Source organism: Ricinus communis, chromosome 6 (assembly GCF_019578655.1).
Source record: "Ricinus communis isolate WT05 ecotype wild-type chromosome 6, ASM1957865v1, whole genome shotgun sequence".
Lineage (NCBI taxonomy): Eukaryota > Viridiplantae > Streptophyta > Magnoliopsida > Malpighiales > Euphorbiaceae > Ricinus > Ricinus communis.
This window is the reverse complement of record NC_063261.1, coordinates 16,481,209-16,508,271: the sequence shown is the minus strand read 5'-3', so window position 1 is coordinate 16,508,271 and position 27,063 is coordinate 16,481,209. Positions and strand designations below refer to the sequence as shown.

At 33.2% G+C, this 27,063-nt stretch overlaps 2 protein-coding genes across 5 annotated transcripts; one reads left to right on the top strand and one right to left on the bottom strand.

The window, feature by feature from the left end:
- Positions 1–648: 648 nt before the first annotated feature.
- LOC8263262 (KH domain-containing protein At1g09660/At1g09670) lies at positions 649–8,406 on the bottom strand. Of its 2 annotated transcripts, XM_015723731.2 has the most exons (9): positions 8,157–8,406; positions 7,892–8,035; positions 6,831–6,916; positions 6,186–6,325; positions 3,539–3,673; positions 3,354–3,470; positions 3,017–3,055; positions 1,401–1,544; positions 649–1,291 (listed from the first exon to the last, which is right to left on the bottom strand). In XM_015723731.2, the coding sequence occupies exons 2-9, from the start codon at positions 7,996–7,998 to the stop codon at positions 1,133–1,135; spliced, it is 927 nt and encodes a 308-aa protein (XP_015579217.1). In that variant the 5' UTR covers positions 7,999–8,035; positions 8,157–8,406; the 3' UTR covers positions 649–1,132. The 2 variants fall into 2 exon arrangements, with proteins under 2 accessions (XP_015579217.1, XP_002526434.1); XM_002526388.3 differs by lacking the exon at positions 3,017–3,055.
- Positions 8,407–17,155: 8,749 nt separating this feature from the next.
- Positions 17,156–26,495, top strand: LOC8263263 (regulator of nonsense transcripts UPF3). Of its 3 annotated transcripts, none has more exons than XM_048375567.1 (14): positions 17,157–17,339; positions 17,464–17,619; positions 18,849–18,955; positions 19,238–19,333; positions 19,454–19,552; positions 19,661–19,743; positions 20,430–20,537; positions 21,543–21,690; positions 23,016–23,089; positions 23,811–24,261; positions 24,569–24,667; positions 24,774–24,895; positions 25,000–25,051; positions 25,711–26,495. In XM_048375567.1, coding segments are annotated over exons 1-13 (1,584 nt in total). In that variant the 5' UTR covers positions 17,157–17,337; the 3' UTR covers positions 25,039–25,051; positions 25,711–26,495. The 3 variants fall into 3 exon arrangements, with proteins under 3 accessions (XP_048231526.1, XP_048231524.1, XP_048231525.1); XM_048375568.1 differs by having other exon boundaries at positions 17,158–17,339; positions 23,835–24,261; XM_048375569.1 differs by lacking the exon at positions 24,569–24,667 and having other exon boundaries at positions 17,156–17,339.
- Positions 26,496–27,063: the final 568 nt, after the last annotated feature.

The following is a 27,063-nucleotide window of genomic DNA, read 5'->3' as shown; positions in this document are numbered from 1 at the left end:
CAAAATATACAGATATTTTTCATTTTCCCTTTTTTCTTTTTTTTTTTTGATGACAAGGAAAATAGTGGGGGTATTGATAGGGCCAAGGGGCCAAAATCAGTACAAATTAATTACAGCACATATTCAAGCCAAGCCTAAGCCTGTGTTATAGCATTCGAACATTTAAGAGCTGGTAAAGAAATGGATGAAAGCGGATCAAAGCATATTCTTTGGGATAAGAAAGGAAAGAATTGACTGATCAAGCAGTTTGTTTCTAAGTGCCAGGTTTATTCTTTATGCTATTTGTCTATTTTGGAATCAGAGCTCATTCTTCAACATAATGAAGTCAAGAAGAGAAAAGGAGTTGTCAGTAAAAGGGAAAAGAGAGAACTAATTCCTCAATACCAACTGGCAAGGCAGTTGCTGCTCTGATTGTAATTGGTTCAGAGTTGATGGCAAGAGATTACCCTCATGTCAATAAAAAGGAATAAAAAACTTTAATACCCAGTTTTTTTTTTTTATTTAAATTACGCAATTCCATGACTAAGCACAAAGGGTACTTCACCTTTGGCCTGCAGGCAAAATTAAGTATTAAAAATTAATGGTGCATGATACAACCAACCAGAAGCTAGATACGCAGATACAAACTCAGAGCCAAGGAAAGAAAAATAAAAAAAGCTCAAGGATATTACAGTAACATATATTTTAGAGTACTCTTTTGAGTCGAGGTTTGCATTTATAACACTATGCTTATTGCACGACATAATTATCAGATGCAAAGAATCTTCTGATATATTTAATGTTACAGGAGCTGGAAAAGATCACTAAATTACATAACATAAGCTGATTTTACCAATGAAATAACTAATTTTATGTTCGCAGGAATAATACATGAAAAGAATAAATATATAGGTAAAGCAAAACCATATTCAACAAATCTATTGAAGCATATAACACACCAGAGATTCCAAGCAATTAAGGCCCCAAGTCGAGAAGTTCCATTAGCCATTCCTGAACAGTCAACTCCAAGGGTGGTCGTGGTCCTTCCAAGGAAGTGAGAATTATAATCCATTGAGAAGCTATTTCGTCGACTTCTATCAATCAGTTGCAGTCATCCAGCAAGTAACAAATCATTTGTCAATGTTACATATGGCTATCTTACTGTCTTGGCTCGCTTCATTCCTGCCGTGTTGAAGGGTGACATGCTAGGGCTCATGCTTGGGCTCATGCTAGGGCTTTCCTCTCTTAGTGTACCATTTAGCATTGCCAATTCCCTTAGTTGCTGCTTTTTGTAGTGATCCAAAGATTCATCCTTCAATGAAAGAGCAGTTTATTTAGACAGCGTGACAAAAGAAGCATGTAACAGCAGAAAATAAAAGAGAAATCCACAGCAGAAACTGTTAGTCTCTTCATGTTCATACCACAGGCTTCAAGAGGCTTTGTAGTATTGTTACAGCATGTTCCACGCGGGCATCAACAATATCCTCTGGAAATTCAGCCTCCACTAGCACATGCAGTGGCTCATTGAGGTGCTCATAGCCAGGTTTATCTTTTAGTTTCTCTTCCTGAAAGAAACATAACAAGTTAGTACTAAGATTCAGAGAAATTATACAATAAAAAAAATCCAAAAGAAACTGAGATCACAAAAAGAGTAATGTCTCTCATGGCAAATTTTGTTTTTTTTTTTCCCCTCTTTTTTCTGAAGTAAATGTTAACAAGGAGGCAAAAGGGCCAACTGAGACCATTAAGCTTATTAGAATATCAATTGAGCCCATACAATGTTCTAGATTTAGCCGTCCGCGCTCAGTTGCTACTTTAGGAGGAATCCCCTAACCACCAGCCCTCCTCTCCTCTCTCTCTCTCTCTCTCTCTCTCTCTCTCACCTCATAAAAATCCCTACTACCAATTAATCTCGTGGCATAAAATTGACAAAAACATATTCAGATAACATGAAAAACTACTGGTAATTGTCCATTTGAGTTATACTATTGATTTGTATCAAATTTAACCTCAAAAAATATCACAAGGAAAATAAAAATTCAATTGTTAAAGCACGGAATCACAGAAAACAATGAGGCAAAACTTGATATAAAAACTAGACCATTAAACCTCAGGAATGAATCAGTGCAACTTGACAGGGAATTTTCCATCCTCAATAGAAAAAGAACAGTCATCAATCACTGTATTGCTGTCAAACTGAATTGTATCCAATAAACAAAGTAATTTAAAAACCTTATTATCTTTTTATGTTAAGATACATGGATCACTGAACCAGGAAGATGATAATAGCTAGGGATGCAATCAATCCCGCACAACATCTAGGCAACTTCATTAGCAAGGAAGTGTCTGAAAGAGCAACCGCAATCTATGCCGAGGAGCCATAAGTGGCTCACCCATAGCGCACTCCCTGTCTAGTGTGTATAATTAGAAAACATCCAAACATACAATTGGCCATTTGTTTTTTTACATCAAGTCTCTTGACTTCCATTACCACTTCGACCCAACACTGGATTGACCAAGCAGTGAAATAAAGGTTGAACAGCAATTTACTTAAGGATGCAGTTTAACAATTAAATAAAGTCAAGCTCAAGTATGCCTCTTTTACTGTTTCCAGACTTCCCCCATGCATCCATTATCATTTCATATTTCAGAAATTTAAAAGCCAACTGTTAAATTAAAATTGCATACTCCCGGAAATCATTCTGACGATTCACTGCCCAACAACAGAGTGTGCATCACCCAACCCAGCTTATGTTTTAAACTAATCTATACACTCACAAATTTAAATGTGAGAAAGAACAGCCATTCTCAAGTGTTATAGAGTTGTAAAAACAATCCAAAAACATAATGTTGGCTGCATAGGACAAGATTTTGTGCCCATAGCTCATTTCATGTGACAGACAAATTTTAGCAACCACGAGCATCAATAAACAATGGCTAAAGCTAATATAGTGATCAAAACTTCCATAATTACATAAAAGATGCACTGGAAGTTTAAATATAATTGTATAAATATGTAAAGGGAGATGTGCATCACCATTAAATAATGTTGAGGAAGACCTATTTGTGGCAACACCTACAATTTAACATGCTCTTACTTTAGAAGACTGGATTAGAAGGAAAACAGACAAAATAAGACACTAAGTAACTATCTACATATTATTTAATTTACATATATGATCAAGATGCATCTTAACCTAACAAATAAATATATGTATGTATACATGCAAGCAGTAGTTTTAGAATGACCAACCCATCTTAGCAAGAGATCAATGCTTCACCTGTTTCACTAGCAGCTCACCAAGTGGCTCACAGTAGACTGCTTTAAGATATTATGGCAATATATAAAAATAACTATTATAACAAAATCATACCTTTACAGAATCCTTTACAGACCCCTTGCCTCTTATATACACCCTGCATTCTGTCATGGCTTCAACTCTTTTCAAGGAGTTTCCACGCGGTCCCAGTATTCGGCCAACAAAATTATACTGCCAACCTTTTGAATTAGACATTTATTAATTCCAAACATCGGAAAAAATAGAAATAATTGACTTACACTGGGATAATCATCAACAGGAACATCAAGCCTAATTACTTTCTTTATGACAGGCGTAGTCGGGATCCCCGGGACCCCAGGCCACCCCATGGAAGCTGCCTGAAATGAGGCCATTCTTTGAAGATGTCCATTTTCCTGGAGCAAGAAATGTGGCTCAATTAACATTACATAACTTTTGTCAAAGACTACAGACAAGTTTCTCAGTTGTCTCAGAATATAATTGAACTGTATATATATTTCTATCATTTTGGGGAGTAAGAAACAGGATAACTGGTTGTAAAGTATGACAACAGAAGATCATATATAATATATAAAAAAGAAAGGACAGCATAGAAATTTACAAATGCATTACACCAATAAGTGCAAGAAGTGAACAGCCTGATTTTCCCCAGATGGCATAATCTATAGCTACTTTCATGCCATGCCTTCAAGAAATTCTTTGTTTCTCTTCTTTCAAACAGACCACAACACTAAAAATCAAAGTCTTCAACAAGAAGAATCACTCACAATGGGTCCAACAAGCCACCAATTGCAATTGCATAACACTATGCAAGCAATCCCAACCTCTCAGTATGATGTCAACAGATAATAGCAAAACAGCAGCTTATTCTCTACTTGCTGACTTTACAAATTTAATTGTGATTAGAATCTTGTCAAAGCCTACAGAATTTTGGGGAGTAAGGAATAGGATAATTGTTTGTAAAGTATGATAACAGAAAATCATATATAATATATGAAACAGAAAAGACAACATATAAATTTACGAATGCATGAGTACACCAACAAGTGTGAGAAGTGAACAGCCTGATTTTCCCCAGAGGGCATATACTGTAGCTACTTTATGCCATTCAAGAAACTCTTTGTTTCTTTCCTTGCAAACAGACCAGAACACTAAAAATCAAAGTCTTTAAACAAGAAAACTCACAATGGGTCCAAGAATCCACCGATTGCAATTGCATAACACTATGCAAGCAATCCTAATCTCTCAGCATGATGTTGTCAACAGATAATAGCAAAACATCAGCTTATTCTGTACCTGCTGCCTTTACAAATTTAATTGTGATTACAATCTTCCAGAAGCAGGAAATTAATTTTTGAAATTTTTGGCTAGCATCAGCCACCAATCCTGGAAAGAATATTTTTGAAAATCAATTCTAGAAAGATCACCATACTGGCCTACCAATGTCATTGAAAGAGACCTCACAGTGAATTTTACATATTCTTCTGTCACCGCCTGAAGGCCCTAACTTACCTATGTAGAACAAGCCAACATCCAAATCCTCTCAATTAAGAAGCCCCACCACAAAGATTTTGATTGGTAAAAATGTCAAAATTTAGCTATAAGAAATAATAGAAGCTAATCATGAATGCAGTCTGATTAAAGTTCTACTAATTCAACTACAAGCATTTCAAAAAAGAAAAAAAAAAAAGGAGTCCAGTGTTTTTTTTTCTTTTTGCTTACTTCTCTACCCACTAAAAAGGTTTTACGCTGTTTGTCACCCAATCATGCCAAGCCTGAAAACTATCCTTTTGTTAGCACGAAATTACTCAAATATCAAAGAAAAAGAAGATCATGCAAGCATGTTTAACTCAGACCTTTACATTTATATATTTATATTAGTCTAGTGGTCTTACATAGCCCAAAATCACTTGGAGTGGAGAAAGAGAATCCATATAGCCAACCCAAATTAACTTGAGATAGGCTGAGTTGAGTTAAGTTTAGTATTAATCTATGTTTATTGCCTGTCATCAACCATGCAAGGGTGAGTGACTAATCCAATTGTTATTTAAAAATTACTAGAGCACCAATTACAAGATTGATACACATCAAATAACTATCGAAGTTTTTCAGATTGTTTGTGTGAGTAGTAAGAGATTGGAAATAGTTACTGAAACTTAATACCCTTTAGTGGACTGTCCCATTTATAATGGTCAAACTCAAAAAAGAACAGATTTAGAAGACCATACAAATTAATTTTATTCATTAATGGGGGAGAAATACAATCCTATTGTCTAATTGGTGATATCCTCGGAAGATCTTCATAGCATTTTCTTGCAAAATCACTTAATGTTACAATGAAAACATTAACATAAGATATACAATGAAATGCAATGTTTAACAAACAAATGTAACAAGAAAACAAATTTTACTGATCCAATTCCCTCAACCATAACAAATTTAAGGAACTATCTTGTTCTTGTACCTCTTTTATAGTTTATTAGGTGCCAATTTGAACTCAAGACCTCTTTAGATAAGACAGTAGCAACCAATCAGACTATATCTAGCCAAAATAATCCCATAAATGCTGTTGGAGTAAGAAAACATCCAAGTAAAATTTTGCATCGAATAGTTTAATCAACTCATGATGGAAAGTGAGATGCAAATTCTTTTTGATGTGAACAAATAGGAAAGTCCTTGAGAAGTAAAACTAAGGAAGAAGATTACTCTGAAATTGATTCGAGGAAGAACATATGAATTCAAATCTCAGATTTCATAAATTCGATTTAATTCTAAAATGATGCATACTAGCTATGAGGCTACCAGTATAGCACATACCGCTATATACTGTACTCAAACAACATTAACCATTATCATGCAGAGTACCAAGAGAAAACAAGGAAAATATGAAGGTACAATCTACATTACCTCTGTTGGCATCCGAGGCCATGCTTCCAAATCCATTGGTCTTCCATTTGTCTGCTGACCTAATGACCTATAAGGACTCTCATGCTCATATCTTTCATGATCTACAAAACCCTGAGTAAAACCTGACACTCTTCTAATTTCTGCAGGTGAGCCAACAATAAAAGCAAGTAAGTATGAAACGTTCAGTAAAGAATAACACTTAGACTCCAGCAAAGTATTGTGGCATATATACTCTTAACATTGTTACCTGCTAAAGGCAATAACTTGTTTGTAATGTAATGCCCAAAGAGAATAAAAAATTTAAAATTTATGGCCAGATCCACCACTTTGTATTGTTTGAATGCATATTATAATTCCAAACGGACTAAGAAACACATGGAAAAACAAAGAGTGCATGACAGGTACAACAAAAGCATGTATTTGGGTAAAGATATCAAGATGGGACAATACTGCATAAATGTGAACCAAACTAAGTTAGAGAAACAAAAAAGTACACAGTGCTCTTTGAAAATCATGAGCACAGGCAAACATCAAGCTCTATCAAATTGTTCACTTTAAAAAAAGGTAATTAATCAGTGGTGCTACCAATAAAGGATCATGGATAAACAACATTGCATAGCAAACCAAACGTTATGATTCAATAACCTTGATTAAGAAGCCTGCTACAAAGTGGTAGAACTTGGATAAATGGCACCAACTTCTGCCTCTCTGCCAATAATTCAGCCAAGTACCTGCCACCACCAAACTAGTCAAATCTTAGATGAAAACTTATCACAACAAAAATAACAGGCATTCAATCAATTGCAGAATATAAAAAAAAACAAATGTTTTTTCTTTTTCTTTCTTGTAAACTAGCATTTTGAGTGTTGAGGATGAAGGCAATAGCAAATAATTTAGAATTTAAGAGTGATTATCCGTTCAAACTCATAAACTCGTAGATTTCCAGTACCTAAATCTTTCTTTTTTTTTAAGTAAAATGCACTGTTGTATTAATGAATAAAGTCAATAAATAAGGAAACTATTCCTGCACAAGGGAGATTTCTTAGGATACTAAAAGCTAACAACTACTCACTATACATCTTATATGCAATATTGAAAAAGGACACGGAGTTGTATCCAGCATTTCTCTTATGATATGCCACATTGCAAAAGGAAGCAGAGTTGTATCCAGAAGTTGGTGACTTGATTTTTGAGACTGGAGTAACTCTAGGATATTTCTGCTTCTCCTGTCCATCCATAAATCTAAAATTACCAAAATCAATTACATCCCTTTCTCTTAAGTATAGAGATAGGAACTCTCTTACTCCCATTTCCCCCTTCTTTGTCACCAGAAATGCAGATTGTGCAAGAAGGAACTCAACACCCAAAAAGGCAAAGGTTTAAATCAATGATGATAATAACATCTCCAAAAAAAATTGAAGCAAACTTGAATGTACCAATAACAATTCAGACCCATCAAATATTGTAGAACAAGCTAGGATGACAGAATCAAATAAGTCAAAGCTCTAAAACTCCAATCGCAGTACCAATCAAACCACAAAACAATCAAAGACTAAAACCCCAACATGCAACCAAACAATTTAAAAGAAAAAAAAAAAAAGAAATAAGAAAACACACACATACAATACCACAACTAAAGAACCAAAAACTACACAAGCAAATATAAACAATTAAAGATGGACTAAGAGACAGACTTCAAAACTAACCTTTCGCGATCTGAAGAAAGAGAGCTGGGCCTATGAGGAGAAGCTTGGTGGGCCCCAGATGGCGGGTACTGGAAGAAACTCCCAGGAGTGATTCTCTCGCCCATCATACACACCCAATTAAAAAAGATTACTCTTTTTTAAGAACTGCAAAATCAAAAGTCATCAAGTCCCCAAGTCAAAACACACAAAACAAAGCAAAACCCATTACACAAAACACACAAATATAATTAAAACAAAGAGAAAAAGCAGAAAGAGAGAAACTTACTGGATGTGGATGCAAGAAGAGAGATAGAGAGAAATAAAAAAAGAAAGATAGGAACTCGGTGAAAAAGGGGCAGAGGTTTAAGAGCCTAAAGACTGCTCCTTTTTACTCTTTAAGCCTCTGCCCTTTTTATTGTTGAGAGTATAAGTGAGTGTCAAAGACCACAAGCCCTACTCAAAGAGGACTTCTCTTAGATCCTTTGCCTCGCTGTATTTATACCCACATATTGGATCTTTCCTGTTTTCCTTTTGTTGTTTTCCTCCTCAAAAAAAAAAGAAAAGAAAATGCAAAATTGAAATGAAACCGAATTGAATTGAGCTTGAATAGTTTTTTCTTTTTTCTTTTTTCTTTTCTTTTTTTTTATTTTTTCTTTTTTGCTGCTTGTCGTTGTCAGCTCGATGGTGTCGTGGCTATACTTCATTTTTTTGGGAGGCTTAGATGCGTACATGAATATCTTTCTTCCCTTTACCTTTTACCTTTGCCCAATACTGAATAAAAATGGTGGCTGTTGTTAGCTAGCTGCTCACACAGTCGGCCCATGAGACCATGAATGGCCTTCGGCTGGTGACATTTTGGGCTAACAGCCCCATCAAATCAAACTTCATCCTTCGCACTAGACCTGTTCATGGGTCGGGCCTGAACGGGCTCGGGCTTGACCAGGCCTGACTTAATTTTGGAGAAGCCGGAGCCCGCCCAGACCCGAGAAATTTTTAATATCTTAGAGTCTGAGCCCGAGCCTGAAATTTTATGAAAAGTTCGGCCCGGCCTGGTCGGCCCGACTAGGCATTAAACAGAGGTCGGATCTGGGCGGCTCGGATCGGGCCTGGGCGGGCTCGGGTCGGGCTTGGCTTGACCAAACCGACAATTCAATACAAATATTCAAAATTTAAACCTAATTTCAACACAAATATTCAAATTTTAAATCTAATATATTATTAATAACAATAAAATTATAAACATAAATAATAGGTAATCAAGTGGTATATAACACTTAATCACATGTGAAGGTTACGAGTTCAAGTATCAGGTATGACATTTTTGTTTCTAACTAAATTATACATCGGGCCGGGTGGGTACCCAGCCCCTTGAACAGGTCTATTTCGCACTATCTCTTCTTTCTAATTCTAATGGATGTGTAAGATTTAAGGAAACTTATCATAAATATTCATAATTTTTATTTTTTATTAAGTTTATGATTTCTTTCCTATTTTACTGTATTAAATTATAAGAATATGTTTTTTAATTTTTTAAATTTATGATTTTAATTAATTTTTTATTTTCTTTTAGTCATTTTTGAAATAAAACAACCGAAAAAAAACTAAAATCTTAAATTTAAAAAAAAATAGAAAAAATGTATTTCTGAAAGAACAAAAGATTGCACAATAAATGCGATATCTTTATTCTTTTTAAGATATTTCTAAAAAAACCAAAATTTAATGAATTTATTTGAAATTACTAATAGAAACAGATTAAAATTTTATTTAATATTTAATATTTTTATTTTTATAAAAGAAAATTCAAACTTACCTTTAGAAAAAGATATCAACTCACTTACTTTTTATAAAAATAATTTTCAAATTGAAAAAGTCTTTTTTTAATATACATTCGCTCGAAATAATATAAAATAAAATCAAAAAAACAATGCATGGAAATTTCAGTTTCCAAGTTTAAATTTATGGAGCTTTTGATTCAAGTATAAGAGACGTAATTAAAATGAAAATAATTTGGCAGAAATAGGGCAGTATATGATGAAATATCTTCAAAAATGGATCCGAACACTTTATGTACTACTATATGTCATGGATAAAAATGAAAAAAAGAAAAAGAAATTGGACTCAAAGAATCTATGTGAAAAATAGAAGGATGATACATAGCCTGCAGTAAGTCAACAGTAAGCCTGCAGCAATTATGTCAATATCTACAAACTTTCTCCAAGGCATGAGACACCGCATCACTAGAAATTACCCACAAAGGACCGCTTCATTTCCTTCCTTCCGTTCAGAGTGAGAAAATAAGAGGCAAAATTAATATATTTTTTTATTAATTGAATTTTTAATTAATTAATTATTAATTATAAATTGTAATGTAACTAAAAAAACTCTTAGCTAAAAACTTAGCTCTATTATATTTCTATTAATAAGAAATAAAAAATTATAAAAAAATTTAAAATCAATACTTCTAAGTTCTAACTTGGTATAGTTTAACAAAAAAAGATAAAAAATAGTAATAATATAGGAATAAACTTTATATAAAGATGGAACATCGAAAAATTGTAATTTTTTTAAATTTTATTATAAGTAATGAAATAAGTGGTCAAAACTATGCAATTTAGAATTAAAAAAAAAAACATAAAGAGAGGACATTAACTCACCCATTTATTTATTTATTTATTATTATTTATATAACCTTATTAGTTATAAAGGTATGTGGTAAAAGGCCATATTATAATGATTTTTGTATTTTTTTCAAAAAAAAATTAATTATGAACTTGTAACTTCTTAATTTTTTTTAATGACTTTTGAGATTTTTGTTGTCATGATTTTAGGAAAATATAAAAATTTAATATTTAATTTAATAATTAAGAAATAAAAATGAGAGCGTTATTAATAAAAGCAAGAAAAGATTTTATTTCATTTTAAATGATGATTACAAAATTAAAAGAAATTATATTATAGTTATAAAAATAAATTAGAAAGTACAGTTATCAAGTCAAATGATTATAATTAATGCACAATTCGTTTAGATAAAAATATTAATGATTAATAAGATATATAGAAGTGAGAAATGAGAGAAAATAGATAAATTTATCAAAACATAAATATTAACAGCCTTCTACGGATTAATTAGTTTTATTTCTTCAAAGAATACAAGTTAACTGAATTATTGCTAATCAACTATAATTTAATTTATTAAAATATTTTATTCTAGATTAAAAAATATTTTTATATAAAATAAAAAGAGATACAATAATACTAAAGAATCTTACTATTAAAACAAATATTAATATTATAATTTCAAAAATTTTGTTTCAAATTGTTAAAATTTAATACTCTATTGACTTAGTATCATACCAATTTTGCACATATATTGCTATAAAAAGAAAATTCTAGAGAGAGAATGTATGGGGAAAGCCTTAAAGAAGAAGAAGAAAGGTCATTTAGAGGAAGCCCGTATAATAAAAGTTTTATCGTCTTCAATTCCCAAGCTACAATAGCCACCACCAATACTAATGTTTCTAGGCAAGGATCATCATTATCACTATAAAGATTCTCAAGTTTTGTTTCAAAATTTAATATTATTACCTCCAAAACCAATCTTTTCATGCTTCTTTACTGCCCCATTATTAGTGTGATGGTGTTTTTATCATAACTACCAAGTTCTCACTACCTTATACTTCTCAATGCTTCCATCTGAATAGTCTCTAAATGGTTTTTTAAACCCCACCTCACCTTTCATGTCTACCATCTCTAACTCTATATTGCTTTAGCAAAAACTCCATCTTTTCTCTTTTCTAGTCATGCACTGCCTCTTATATGTTTATTGCAAGAATCCCTTTTAGGTTACTCAACCCATCCCACCCCCTCCCTTCAAAAAAATCCAGCATGGACTCCTTCACAAATACCATTCAAGAATTCATTCAGTAAACTATGAACCTTTCATGTCATGAACCTGAACTTAAACTGACACCTTCAAACGATGATCATGTTATTAACAATACTATTGCTCTAGAGGGGATAATGTATAAAGGATACAATTCTTTTATTATTAAGGAAGCCTTAATAGTTGTATGGAAGCTCAAGAATGAGTTTACGGTGGAAAAGTTGGGGAAGACATCTTTATATTTCGAATACATTATGAAGAAGACCAAAAATTTATCTTGGAAGGCAGACCTTGGTTGGTCCAAAATCGTCTCATTAAGATCCAGCAATAGCCAATCAACCAATCTCTTAAAAGCATCTTTTTTACTTCATCCCTTTTCTGGATGCAAATCACAAATCTTCTACCCAATTAGAACAATAATGAGAATACTAATAAGATTGGAAGATTTTTTTATGATTTGGTTTACCAAAATATCAACAAAGGTAACTTCCAACCCTATATTCTCAAGCTCAAAGTGTAAGTTGACATAAAGAAGCCCATTTCCAAAAGGCTTTAAAAATAGAAGTCTTGATAGTGATTTATTCTGGTGTCCTATAAGGTATGAAAGAGCCATGATATTTGTTATTAATATGGTATTATAGGCCATACAATAAGAATCTATAAATTAAAGGAAGAGGATGAGCAAAAGAATGCAGGTTCCATTGATGGTCCTCAGATCCTTGTTCGTTACACTAATAGGATGGGGAGACTTAGAACAACTGAACCTCCAAAAAAAATCACATATGGAAGAAAGAAGAAAATGCTACCAAGGAGAGTCATGGAGGAACCTTAATCCCAAGCACATGCCAAGAAGGGGTGAAAGGTACAGGGTCAAGAATCTTTGTCGAAGACAAGGGTAAAAATATTGCAATTATTTCTTTTGACAGCTTAAGTCAGTTGAAGCCCCCTCAGGCCCTAAATGATAGTCCCGAGGAAGATAATTTATCTAAATTTAATTTCTCTATTGTCTCTCGTTCCTTCCTAAACAAAGCTAATATTAATAACTACAATTACAGCCCCTCTAACTTTCTTTAATATTCAAAATCTCATTTACACTGGCAAGCCCAACCCAAGGTTTACTCTAATCTAAAAGCCAATTTCTAAGATAAAAAATTTCCATCTTAATCCATTAGCTAGTCAAATATATGAACCCTTGACTTTGGACTTAGAAAAGCTCTAACTCGAATCTTACTCCTTCTCTTTAAACATTTATACCCTGATCAAGCTCTCACCACCCTTGAAGCCCCTCAAACTCAATATGATCCTTTAGCCAACCAAATTCCCTCTTAATCCTAAACCTCCTTAGCCCGACTCTCCAAGAAAAATACAAAAACATGAAACATAATGACCTCTTATCATTTGATGAACAAATGAAAATAGCAACTGATATTTTCTATGGGAAACAGAAGGGTAATTCAAAATGGTTGGACACTTAGGATCAAGGAAAAGAGTTCCTCTTTTCATTTAAAAATGATAAAGAAAAAGTAAAATCCACTTAGCATACACTCTCCCATACGAGTAGTTCTCTCACAATCACTAAACTAGAATAGCTTTTCTCTCCTACAAGTCCTTTAAAAAAGAAATGGAAAAAGCTAGCTTGGTACAATAATACTTCTAATAGTAAGGTGAGCCAAATAAATAATGGCATATACAAGGATAACAAAAGGGACAAGGAAGAGATGGCGGTAAGGATGATGATGCTCATAAGCATAAGAAATGTTACTTATCTGAGGTGGAGGAAGGGAGCTTGAAATGGCTCCATATCAATAAATGAGGATATGTGCATGGAACTATTAGGGTCTATAGAACCCTTTGATAGTCCACAATCTTAAGAATTTTTATAAAACTTATTTCTCCGATTGTATCTTTCTAATAGAAACTAAAAAATGGCAGTCATAAATCTTCAAAAATTTATTAAACACCATAATTTTCCCAATGTAATAGTGAATGATCCTATCAGAAGGGCTAGTGGTTTAGTTCTAGCTTAGAAAGACTTTGTTTTCTTTAGTCTACATCAGCTATAATTTTTATGTATTTCTACTTTGTTATTCGATTATTTAAATAATTAATTTTATGTCTCTTTTTGTTATATCTCTTCCTTATATCCTACTAGAACTCAACTAAATTTACTTCAATCTCTAAATCAAACCTTTATTGAATTCCTCGTTGTGGGAGACTTTAATGCAACATTGTACTCCTATAAGAAAAGAGGTGATGGTAACTATGATAGAGCCTATGACTTAAGAGTTTCAGAACTTTATCAGTAGTATGGATCTATTAGATAGTGATTACTCTATAAGTCCTTATACCTAGAATAACAGAAGATGGGGCTCCAACAACATCTAAATAAGAATTGATAGATTTATGGGTAATAGTTCATAGCTTATGAAGTTTTCTATCTACCAAGTTATCCATATGGATGATCTTGGTTTGGATCATAGAGCTATCCTATATTACACTTCTCAAGATTTTGATAAACCTAAGAGATTCTTCAGATATGAGCAAAAATGCTTTAGTATTCTCCAAGTTAAGGATGTTGTCAAAGATTCCTTGAACCACTATTTTGCAGGCTCCTCTATGTTTCAATTTTATTCAGCCAACAAGTCTGTAGACATTCTCTAATTGATTGGAAAAAAATGAATATTTGCAATTATAAAAGAAAATTTTAGAATTGAAACAAGAAATAGCTCATATAAAAAACTCCAATGTTAATTGGGATACTGATGTTGTATGTTCAATTAAAAGTAAATTCTATCAAGAAATTTAAAAAGAAAAAAATTATTGGTCATACAAAGTAAGGTTAAACTAACTAAAGATTGGTGATAGGAATACTTAATTCTTCCATGCGAAGACAATGCAGCGAAGGAAAAGTAACAGTATTCAGGGACTTAAAGATTCTAATGGTATTTGGGTTACAGGTAATCATAATTTGGCTAAAATCGTAGAAGAATATTTTACAAATATATATAGGACTTCTAACCCCACATGTATTGAGAAAGTTCTCCAATGAATTAGACCTAGAGTTTATGATGCTATATACAGGGAGCTCACCAAACAAGTCACTCTCTTGGAAGTCCATCAAGCAGTTTTCTCGATCTATCCCAACAAGGCCCCTAATAACGATGGTCTCACTAGTCAATTCTTCTAATACTATTGGAATATCATTAAGGACACATCTTCAACTATGTATTCCACTTCTTTAGAGTTGGTCATCTACTAAAAAGCTTTAACCCTAAAACCATTACCCTCATGACACTAAACCCTTCATCTATGAGCAACCTTAGACCATTGGCCTCTATAACGTAGTATGCAAGATTATTGCTAAAATCCTAGTTCACATACTAAAATGAATCATTCCCTCTCTCGTTATTGAAAACCAAAGTGTGTTCCTCTAAGGAAGATCAATTATAAATAACCCCATGCTTAGTCATAAGTTACTTCATATCCTCAAAACCAAGAAACATTAACGATAAGTTTGACATGGCTTTTAAGGCTGACATGAGTAATGCCTATGAAAGAGTGAAATGGCCTTTTTTGGCTGTAAATCAGAGAGCTTTTGGTTTCAATAAAAATTGAATCTAGTGGAGTTAGGAATGTATCTCCACTGTCTCGTATTCCGTTAGAATTAATAGCAATAAACATAGTTTTATTAATCTATCAAGAGGACTCAAATACGAAGACCTTTTTTCTCTATATCTTTTTTTGCTTTATACTAAAGGATGATTTAATCTTTGTTTACAAGGGGAACTTAATGGAAGTTGTTGCTAGAAACAACTCTCTATGAATTACCTCATCTTTCCAGATGATTCCTTATTTTTCTACAAAGCTCTTCTAAGGATGTTGAGCTCCTAAAGACCATGTTAGTGAAGTATGAGAAGGCCAGTGGTCAAATCACCAATCTTGAAAAATCGACAGTCTTTTCTAGTACCAATACTCCTCATAGGATCAAGGATAGCATTATTCAGGTGCTTTAATCAATCATATAGGCCACATGATAAATACCTTGGATTACCCTATATTATCAATAAGTTTAAAAGCCTCATCTTTAGAAATATTAAAAGATAAAGTTTCAAGGAAGATTAGTGGGTGGGCTGAGTAATTCCTGCCTCAAGTTGGAAAAGAAACATTCATTCAAGCAGTTGTCTCTTCAATACTTGTCTATGCCATGCAATGTTTCAAACTACCAACAACTCATTGTAAGACCATAGCAGCCTAATAGCTAATTTCTGTCGAGGCATAATTCGTCTAGGCCAAAAACTGATTGGAAAGCCTAAGATGTAATGTTCTGTGCAAAAAAGAAGGTGGTCTTGGTTTCAAAGTTTTTAAAGCATTCAACCTAGCCTTATCGGGAAAACAGTGTTGGAGTATCTTTTCTAATCCTCAATCTCTCCTTGCCAAAGTACTTAAAGAAGGATATTTCCAGTCGTCCTCTATCTTTGATGTTAGGAAAGGCTCTTATGCCTGTTGGGGTTGGCAAAACATTCTTAAAGGGAGAGATGACATTCATAATAGATTTAGATGGCAAATGTGATAAGGTAATAATATCCTCTGTGAGCATAATATGTGGATCCCTAATAAAGTCCTTGCACAGCTCAAACATTACTGGCATAAGTTTAAAGGTTGCATATTTCATTGATCCAGTAAGGAAGTGATGGAAAGTAATCCAGGTTCGAGAAGCTTTTAAAAGAAAAGATGTTCAACGAGTTATGATTATACCCATCAGTATCACTAATGGTAGAATTTAAAATGTTATTTTATAGAATTAGAATTACTATTTAATTAGAAAATTAACTTATTAAATAATATAATATTAAAATATAATTAATATGCTATTTCTTAGAATAAAATTAATATTAGTATTATATAATTATGAAATTATTTATTAATTAATATAACATTAAAATATAATTAATATGATATCTTTTAGAATTAGAGTCCATGCCTAATTAGGAATATAATTTATTAATTAATAAATTAATAGAAAAATAATAAAATTACACATAAATTTAAATTTTATGTGTCAAAAATAAATATATGTGTTAAAATAAAAAATATATGTATCAAAATTAAGGACATATATCAAAAAAGTTTTGAGTTTCAGAAATTAATATATATATATATATATAAGCTTAAATTTCATTTATAAAAAATAAATAAATATATCAAAATTAAAATTTTATATGTAAAAATCAAACATTTACATCAAAAATCATTACAGTTCTCAAAAATTAAATATACATAAATATGGAAATTGCATATATATATATATATATTATATATTATATACATATATATTTTATACATATATATACACGTTTTTCTAATACATAAACAACCACACAAAAGTACATTTTTGTCCTCTCAATACCCTTTCGTTTCACTTTCTCAATCTCTCTTACTGTGTGCTCTTTTTATTATTTTTATTATTCTCCTCTTGTTTTCAATTTCTAACTTCATGCATGGCGATTAGGGCACGATTTCACAATTAGGGCCAAAAGAAAGAAAATCTCTCGCGCTCGATCGACTCTATTACTTCACGAATAAGATGTAATCTCTCACAGATTTTCGAGTTTCTGAGACCAATTTCGGAGAAAAGATATAGAGAATAATAGTTCTTGATTTTGGGAATTTTAGGATTTGTTTTCTGTTTTTTTTGGTTTGGTTTTATTAGGGTTTATAAAGGTATGAAAGGTGGTCAAGCTGAGAAGACAAAAGTGGTGGTGCGTCACTTACCGCCGACGATTTCTCAAGGTTCGTTTTTAGAGCAAATCGACGTCGTTTTCTCTGGGAGATATAATTGGGTCTCGTTTCGTCCGGGCAAGAGCAGGTTAGTGTTTTTTTCTTCTTTTTTCTTTGGAACGTTGGTTATTTATTTATGTTTTTACCTAATTTTAGAGCAGTATTGGGTCTTAAAAGAAGGATTTTGGTCAGTTTTGTACGATTTTCTTATAACATATTTGGTTTTTTTTTTTATTGAGTCTGGTAGAATCGGATATGGTTAAGTCTATGGTATTATTTATTATTAGGGTTTATTGGTATTCGAGTTGGATAAAGTTTAGATTTATAATTAGTATTATATGAACTTGAAGCAAGTGTCAAGTTTGGAGGTGTTGATGTATCTCTATAGGCAATGAAGGCACTAAGTTGGCTTGGATTTACTTGCATCTATTAAGGGTTTTTTTTTTTTTTTTGTTTTTTTTTTTATTTTGGACTATTTACTAGTTTATTTTTGCTTTTGTATGTTTATTACATAGCATTTAGAGAAAGATGGTAGAATGAAGGGCTTTTGGATTGTAAAGAAATTGAGAATTTTTGTATCAACTGGAAGCATGGAGTTTGGAGGTGTAAATGTAACTGAAGGCACTAAGTTGTCTTGGAATACCTGCATTTAGGGTTTATGAGATGATTATGTCTGGGTTCTTTGACAGCCATTTTATGTTTATTACAAGGGCATTTTGAGATATGGTAGAATTAGAGGGCTTATAGTAAAATGATTGGAATTGTTGTTTTTATGATGCATTCTATACAAATTGTAAACTTTTGTTATTAACTTGATAGAAGAGGATGTGGAGCTCTTTGCTTTTTGGCTCTTCATCTTTGCACTGATTGTTTGTATTTGTTTGTGATTGCCATATATTCTGAATTATAATAAGTAATTATAAATTTTGATGACGACTTGGTTGTTTGATCTCTGTGATTATTGCTCTGTTGAATGGGGCTTCTTCTTATTTTTCTTTGTCAAATAATTTTAAATTGCAATTTTATGGCTCTAAAATTGTACTGATTTGAATTGTTCACTTGTATTTCAATTGTTCTTTTCTTAATGTTCTGGTTATTGACAAAAGATTGTTTGGAAGAGTTATGTGGTTGTATTTATTAGTTTTCTATGTGAATAAATACATGTAAATTACTATGCAAGTTTTCGTTTTTGTGTCATTAGTTTTCTTAAATCAAATAATGTTTTATGGAGACAGTTGCTCATGTTATAGTCTTTATGTTATAATCAACTTCCATATTAGAAAATTCTCTCATAATTATTTCGCAAAATGGTTGCAGCCAGAAGCATCAATCCTATTCCAGAGCCTATATTGACTTCAAAAGGCCAGAAGATGTTATCGAGTTTGCAGAGTTTTTTAATGGCCATCTTTTCGTTAATGAGAAGGGTAATTCTTGAGCATACATTTAAAAGATTGATGGGGCACTGAAATCATGTCAGAATAAAATGAATATGTTTTAATCCAAACCACTGTTTTGTTTTGAATAGGGTAAATAAATTAACAAGTTAATTTTATTATTCTCATGTTTAATTTTATACTTTCTTTTTAATTTTATTATTCTCATTTTTAATTTTATGCTTTCTTTTTCATGTTCTTGAATTTGGAATTCTTGCAAAATTCAATACAAATTATGATAATTTCAATTTAATTACCCCTTTCTTTCTTCAGGCACTCAATTTAGAGCTATTGTTGAGTATGCTCCTTCACAGCATGTGCCAAAGCAGTGGTCAAAGAAGGATGGTCGTGAAGGCACCATAGTAAAAGGTTTTTCTTTTTCTTTCATTAAAGTTAATCTTATGAAATTATAGGATAATAGTCATTGCTTCTGAACTTATGTGTGATTTCCTGTTTGTAAATTCAAGTATTTACTTGTTGAACATATAGATCCTGCATACTTGGAGTTTCTTGAATTGATATCGAAACCAGCCGAAAATCTTCCCAGTGCAGAGATACAATTGGAACGAAGAGAAGCTGAGCGAGCTGGTGAGTCATAAAGTTCTTGGACATATGCAACTCTAAACAATTTGTAATATTTGGAGATACTTATCACTATTCGTAAAATTTCAATTTATATTCTCTCTGCTGTATCAGCAAGTGCTGCAAAAGATGCTCCTATTGTTACGCCCTTAATGGACTTTGTTCGCCAGAAACGAGCTGCAAAGACTGGTTCTCGGGTATTTTCTTTTACTAATGTGGCTCAAACATTCAGTTCTTGTGTAGAGAGTCTATACATCACTGTCTTGCTATACAAGCTATTATTTTCTGTTTTATTATCACTGGGTTATAGAGCACCTTCAATTATTTTTAGGTATTGGAGTTTCGTAGGGACTCATTTGACCAATTCTCATCTATTGATCTGTTTATGGAGAAACATGGAAAACCACATTTGTGTCTCATACATTTTTTTGGTAGTAGACAAGAATGTTAATGTTCCATAAGAAGTTGGAGGCTAGGTAGGCCTTCTACTGAGCTCAACTCAACAAATTCTTGATTCCAGCTTACTGCTTATTGTAGGATCTTTCTTGCAAAATTTGCTATGCCCCTATCAATATGCAGGATTATTTATTTAGATTTCAAGAAAGTCTTAATCTAGTGATTCAGTACCCTACTAAGGGTGATAGTTTCCCGTCTTATTAATCAATATCCAATGCCTAGTTGTGCTCTTTGTTGTATCTTCCTTGAGTTTCATAAGCATTGTTCTGAAAATGCTAATAGACGTTGCATTTCAATCTCACGCCTTGCTAGTGATCCGAGTGTTATTTATTTTTTTGCTTTACGGCTATCTCTCTGGCTTTTGGTTTATCTAATTTGAAATCTGTTATAACTTCAGTTTCTAATTTTTTTTTTTTTATGCTGGCAGAGAATTTTGTCCAACGGAAAAATCAGCAGAAGGTCTGGTGCAAGTGGAAGTCCTAGCTCATCATCATCCAAACGAAGTTCTGAAAAGAAGAGGGTTTCAGCCACAATGGTATTCATAATTACGAGTTTATTATGTTCATAAGGGCATACTGGGGTTCATGCATTTATATTGAATTACTGTTTCTTGGTCATGGTTTGCTTTAAGCCTCTATCTGTTTGGTCTAGTGTTATTGAGATTGGAGATGGTATCATAACTTAGTATTTTGTGTCATAGTATCTTGTCTCTGTTGCAATACTTTCCTATGGAAATGCTAAGATATGCATAATGGCATAAAATGTTCAGATGCAAGTTGACAAACTGTCCCTGGTTGATGCTAAATTGATCCAATCTTTTGTTTGCACAAAAATTCCCTTGAATAGTTGGGAAGGAAAGTATCACGAGTCGATGAGTATCAAGTGAAATGAATAATTGGGACCTGGGAGCTACTGAATGCTTAAATATAGTGATCAAGGAGTTCGAATTAAGAAGAGTGATGTAGGGAAGACAGCAGGTTCATATCAATGGTATTTTTCCAAACAAAACTTGATTATGTTGTGCTCTAGTCTACTTTGTGGAATGGCGATTTGAAGACAGTATGGAATATTATTTCCATCTCTATGGTAGACGGTAATATTTTTACTGGATTACTTTTGATTGGAGATGGTGCAAAAAATTATCCATGAAGCTGCTTTCTTGCAAGGCGATTGTGTAGTCAGAAAAGAGAATATGAAACTTAGGAAGAATTTGGAATGTCAATAACTGAATGTTGGGAAAGCAACAACAGTAGTTTTGATATCTACCTTATACATCCAAACTCTACTTAGTGAACATCTTGATAGGCTAAAATTTTTTAAATGGGATAAGATTGTGCTAAAGTAGGTTTTTTCTTTTTCCCATGGAACTTGTTAATCATGGAACTACTTATAGTGCACAGTGTAGAGTTAGATCCGGATGTTCTTAATTTGAGTGAGTTTTAGTTTTTGGTTCTTTCATAATCTAAGGCAACGTAACAATTATAAGCTATTGTTTCAGTTACATGGATACCATTAACAGTTTTTCCTATTTGATGGGCAGTATGTTTTAAGGGACTCTGCAAAAAGTACTAGCGGAAAGGACAAATCAACTTACTTATTGGTTCCTAAGCGAGATGACCAGCAATTTTCTGATAAAAGTACTCCATTTGCTTCTGCATCTGGAACTGAAGTCTTGGAAGATGAAAGCGGTATGACTGAGAAACAGAACTTATATGTTTCAGGACAGTACAGTGTTCTTCAATTTGTTGAATAACGGCATTATAACCATGAGTGCATTTTCTTGGACTTGTACATCACACACAGACAGACACAGTAAAAGATAACAGCAGTACAACTGAGGCTGAAGTGTTTGCTTTTTGCTACTTTAAAGTTGTTTTGTTGCATTGATCCAGTCATATTCCCGTCCTTATTTTCAATTATTGGTTGATCAAATATAATTTCCTATTTGTATTGCTGCATCAGCAGTTGGACATCATGGGCAAGAGTTGACTCAGGGCAACCTAGTTAAAAGCTGCAAGAAGCAGAATTTCTCCTTGAACCGTACATTAAGTTCATATGTGCATGTTAACTCGAATGCTTTGCATGATCTTTAGGTTTGAAATTAGCACATGACTGTGTTACAAGGTTTCTGAATGATATCTTGTTTCTTTGGAACTAACCAGATTAGCTTTCAAGATAAGGGTCTCATAATATTATCATTATTACCACTGTCTCTCTCTCTCACTCAAATGCCATTGCTTTATCTACCATGGTGGGATGCTTTGATTGTTGCTCAGAGCTATTTCTTTTGGCGCTGTTATGCAATGTGAATCGAGATCTTGTTTGATGGGTAAAATTTTTACTGGATGGTGGCTGTTTATATCTTAAATCATGTCAGATTTATGCATGAAGTGGGAAAGAGTGCAGACTTCTGTGGATCCTAATGAATAATAAGTACTTGGGCCATTTTCTGCTCGTCAAACATTCTGATTAATGCACTACAAAATTTTATATAATTTCTTGAAAGAGATGCTACACTATATTTGTCTGAATTGCTGTATTGCAGTTTACTCTATTATAGATTGCAATTACTGAAGCCAGGGGGGAAGCACATTGTATGTATAAACATGCATCTTTTGTTGGTTTAGAATGAAGGTTTCTATGCACTACCATCAGTAAGCTTAACCAAACTAAGATTAGCCTCATACCATGGGATCAACTGCTTGTACCTCCTTCTTTCTCATGATTTAATTAGGTTGGACTCTTTTTATCTGCTTCTGATGTTGACCATGTTTTTATCCATGTTTCTTTGATCTCTATACCTTTTTCTGTCTGCTTTTAGCTATAGATTCTTTTGGTAGCGAGTATGATTAATTGCTAGTGACTTTGTTTTGGATGTTTTTTCTGATTGGTGATCTTTTACCATGTATGTATGGGTGGATTTTTTTTTTCCATGTAGTCTTTTCCCTTCTAAAACACTCAGCTGTAGATTCTTCTGGATATGTATGATTAGTTGCTAATTGTCTTGTTTCAGGAGTTTCTGGAATTACTGACACCGGGAAAAAGAAAATCCTGCTTCTGAAAGGAAAAGAGAAAGAAATTTCAGCTGTAAGCTTCTCATATCTTCTCTTTACATATTTAGTAGCTCTTTATAGGAGAGGCTACCTCATTTTCTTTTGGTTTGGATGGGAAGTTTCTAGTAGATATCTGATTGAAGGCCTATGGAAATGCTATAGTAGAAGTGAGTGAAAGTTACAGGACTGGAGAAGTTGGATGAACTGAGATATGCTACCTATCGTCTAGTTCTATTGCTATTTGCTTCTATTTCACCATGCTCAATCATCTTGCTTTCTGTGTTAGTAAGTACAGTATAAACGACCTAGTAATTATGCTTGGACTTGGCAAGGCAACAGATCAGTTAAGATCCTAATTCAATGCCCAGGGTTGTACAGTACAGTGCCTTAGTTAAATGTCTTCTGCAATCATTCTTGCTTCCATTGGCTTCCATCACATTATGTGGTACAAGGATAAAATTCTATTTTTTCATTAGTATTAGTTAAAATAACTATATGCATTGTGTACTCCTATTTATTTTTCTGGTAAGAATAATCAGTTCTCCCGCATATGTCATTTGAGGCATTATCATCGAGTGACGCAATCAGTTCTGTGAACATCAATATTTCATTCATGAACACAAGCTTCTATTGAATGATTTATACTTGACCACTTCTTTAAAGCTAATTTCCAGTTCCCAAAACCATGATCTTAAAATAAACATATAACATTTTGCTTTCCAGAATTATATCACCTGTGTTTATTAATTGTTCAGTTGTCTGGTGGCATGTCAAAGCAGAATGCAGCATCATTTGATAAAAATGTGACTAGTTCAGCTATAAAACAGAGCCAGCGACGTGAGTCCAGTGGAAGGATAATCAGAAGCATACTTCTAAATAAGGATTCACGCCAAAATCAATCTTCTGGGTTCCAATCTGAGCAGCAAATTCAATCCTCCAATTTAGAAAAGGAGAAACGTCTTCCGCGTCCTGCACATGTGCAGCTGGTCTTGAAGGATGTAAATGGATCTTCAGATGACAAGTTTGTTGGCAATGATTTGCATGGCTTTTCAGGTGAGAAGCAGGAAAAGCGCACAAGAAATAAGGATAGACCTGATCGTGTTGTATGGACTCCTCTTCGTCGATCAGATGGCTCATATGCAAGTGATGAATCCTTGTCATCATCTGCATCTCAGTCTACACATACGGGTCAAGATTCTTCACAAGGTACGCCATTAGTTAACATAACATAAATGATTTAATGACATTTGTTAATATACATAAATACATACATCATGTGTGTGTGTGTGTGTGGTGTGTTCAGTGAATGATTAGATGTCATTGCCTATGTGATTGCATTGGTCAGGTTCAGCATTCCCTAATTAAATGACCAATATGTGAAAACATTCTGCACCCTACATTGATGCTAACACATTGTTTGAAAGAAGGAACATCATGCTGTATGTCATGATACAGCCTAATGTTATTGTTGAGTGGTTTGCTTTGATAATTTTTTGTGCTTATAATTTTCTAGGAAATCTTGGAGATATAAAGGTTGATTCATCTAATTCAAGGAGTGGAGATGTTAAAACCCTTGGAAGTGGACGAAGCAGTCATTCTTCTTTAGATAATGGTTTGGTTGGCTGTTTTAGATACTGCATCCACATCTGCTTGCTGGTGCACATGCATAAATCATTGATATGACTGGGATCACAACTTGAGTGCTTGATCTCATGCAGGATCTCATAAACATTTTGGCCGGCGGGGACCATCACATACAGTGAGGGATGCTGATGGCTCATCTCTTGAGGGGAAGCCTTCAAAGAGAGGTGGCGGTGCTTCTGGTTATGGTTCCCACGAGGTGCCCAACCACTTCACTCAGATTTTGAATTCTAAAAATCTTAGCATTAAATCTTTTTTTGTTTTCTCGTTTCCTAATTGGTTGAAGTTTCACTGGTTGCACAGAAGCAAGTGTGGGTTCAAAAGTCAAGTTCTGGCTCTTAGGGTTTTTGAAATGGCAAGTCTCTTTATTCTTTTTAGTTGTTTCTTTTTGTACTGTTACGAGTTTTTGAATTAATTTAATTCTTCCTCATTTTATAATTCATAATGCCAAGGGTATGGCAGTGCATCAGTGCCCCCATTGTGACCTTTGTTTCTGCATTTCTCTTTTCTTGGGGCGTCCGAGGTCCTATTTTCCTTCTATGTACTGAGGTTGAGGCTTTTTTTGGGGGTGGGTTTGGGTTTTATTCTTCAGAGGAAGAAACAAGGAGAGATGTATGGGCATTGGGCCAATGTAGCATGTCTAATTTCTCCCTATCAAACAATAAAGTAGCACCGTCACTTATATTTTTCTTCCATATATTCGCAGTTCCTCCTACTGATCAGAATGGCATTTAGGATCAAAATTTATAAGTACCAAAAAATGTGATTTTTGGTATGCCTGATGAGGGAATGACAGTCTTTCTGGATTATATGGGGGACCTAGATTGTTAATGGGTAGCTAAGTATGAGTTGCTCTCTGATATTCGATGATGTATGTAATTACTGTTACTTTAATATCATTTTCAGTACCTTGTTCCGATATGATATTTTTTCTTTAATTAATTTGCTGGATGCTCTGCGCCTATTCATGCTTTGGCATTTTTCTGATGTTGCTATGCGCTCCTTATTTTGCAGTGCAATGCTCAGTCCCATGAAATTTTGGTGCATGCAGTTGCTGTATGCTGGTGGCTGTCTCTTTTTACTTAACAGATGGTCAGGTGTGATAAAAGTTTCAGCAGCGGAGTAGGTTTTCATTGGGAAACCTAGAAAGAAAAGTGGAAGTTGATGTCAGTGATGCAGATATTTCGTGTAATTAAAATACTCGGTGGGTTTGAAGAAATCCCGATCTTAGTCAAAGACGGCTCGGAATAGGAGAAAGATAGAAGGGAAAGAAATGTAACATTGTTATAATCGCATATAGGAGCAGAGATTTTGCTAGGTGTGTCCCTTTATGGGTTCTACTCACCGGAATGAGCCACTGAAATCCTGATGGCTGCCTTTGACCGACTGGAAATCGGGAGTATTCTAGTTCTATAGGTTGATTCCTTACTTTGGTTAAAAACTGTATATAGATATGGGAAGCAAAGCATCACTTGATTTGCTGTGGTTCTTATATACATATATATAATATATAAAAATATTGTCTTGTCAAGCAGACTAGCATACGTGATTGGTGAGAAATGGTTTAATAGCCCTTAGTATTTTGTAGGGCTATAATCTATAACTGGGTTGTTGAAGAGAGGAGAAACAGGGGATGTTTGGCCAGCTGAGCCAAGAGCAGCATGTGAATGTTTGATGGTGAAATGGAGTGCGACTTTTGTTTGATGATGTTATGAGATGGGTATGAAGGAATTCTAATTGGATCTTTGTTATGGATGTGCTTTTGTTTAATGGAAAATTGTTTTGGTGCGTTGTTATTATGACCCCTCCTTTTGTCTTTTTGTTTGACAATGCTATTGAATTATATCTTCTCCCTAAACAAGAAAAGGCAGACTTCATCTAAGGTAAATAGATTTTGACGGCATAAAATTTGATTTGGTTCAATTTTATTTAAATTAGAAACTATAGTTTCAATGCATTATAGACTATTTTAATTTTTAAATTAAACAAAATAGAATATTTTGGTATTAAGTTTGGGAATATAAAAAATTTTAATTATCGAATTTTATATTTTTTAATAATTTTAACTAGTTATTTTAAAATTTTTTAGAATAAATATTTATATTTTTAAATTATTTTTAAATTTATCTTTTGATAATAACTTTTAAAATTTTGCTATAAAAAGAATGACGCAGAGAGTTATCTAAAAGAATAACAATTATAAATTAAAAATAGCTTTGTTCTAAATATAATAATATGACTATTAAAAGTGTTTATATATGCACACTCATATATATTTATATACATTTTTGTTGAATATATATGTATGTTTTTATATATTTTATATTTAAACACAATAAATATTTTGTTTACTCATTAATTTTTATA

Coding starts and splice junctions, on each gene's coding strand:
- LOC8263263 (XM_048375567.1), top strand. Junction 24,262..24,568: donor GGGTCAAGATTCTTCACAAG/GTACGCCATTAG, acceptor ATAATTTTCTAG/GAAATCTTGGAGATATAAAG. Junction 24,668..24,773: donor TCATTCTTCTTTAGATAATG/GTTTGGTTGGCT, acceptor GATCTCATGCAG/GATCTCATAAACATTTTGGC.
- LOC8263262 (XM_015723731.2), bottom strand. CDS start 7,998: ATGATGGGCGAGAGAATCACTCCTGGGAGTTTCTTCCAGTACCCGCCA. Junction 3,471..3,538: donor CTGTTGATGATTATCCCAGT/GTAAGTCAATTA, acceptor AAAGGTTGGCAG/TATAATTTTGTTGGCCGAAT. Junction 3,056..3,353: donor CTGTAAAGGATTCTGTAAAG/GTATGATTTTGT, acceptor GTTAAATTGTAG/GTGTTGCCACAAATAGGTCT.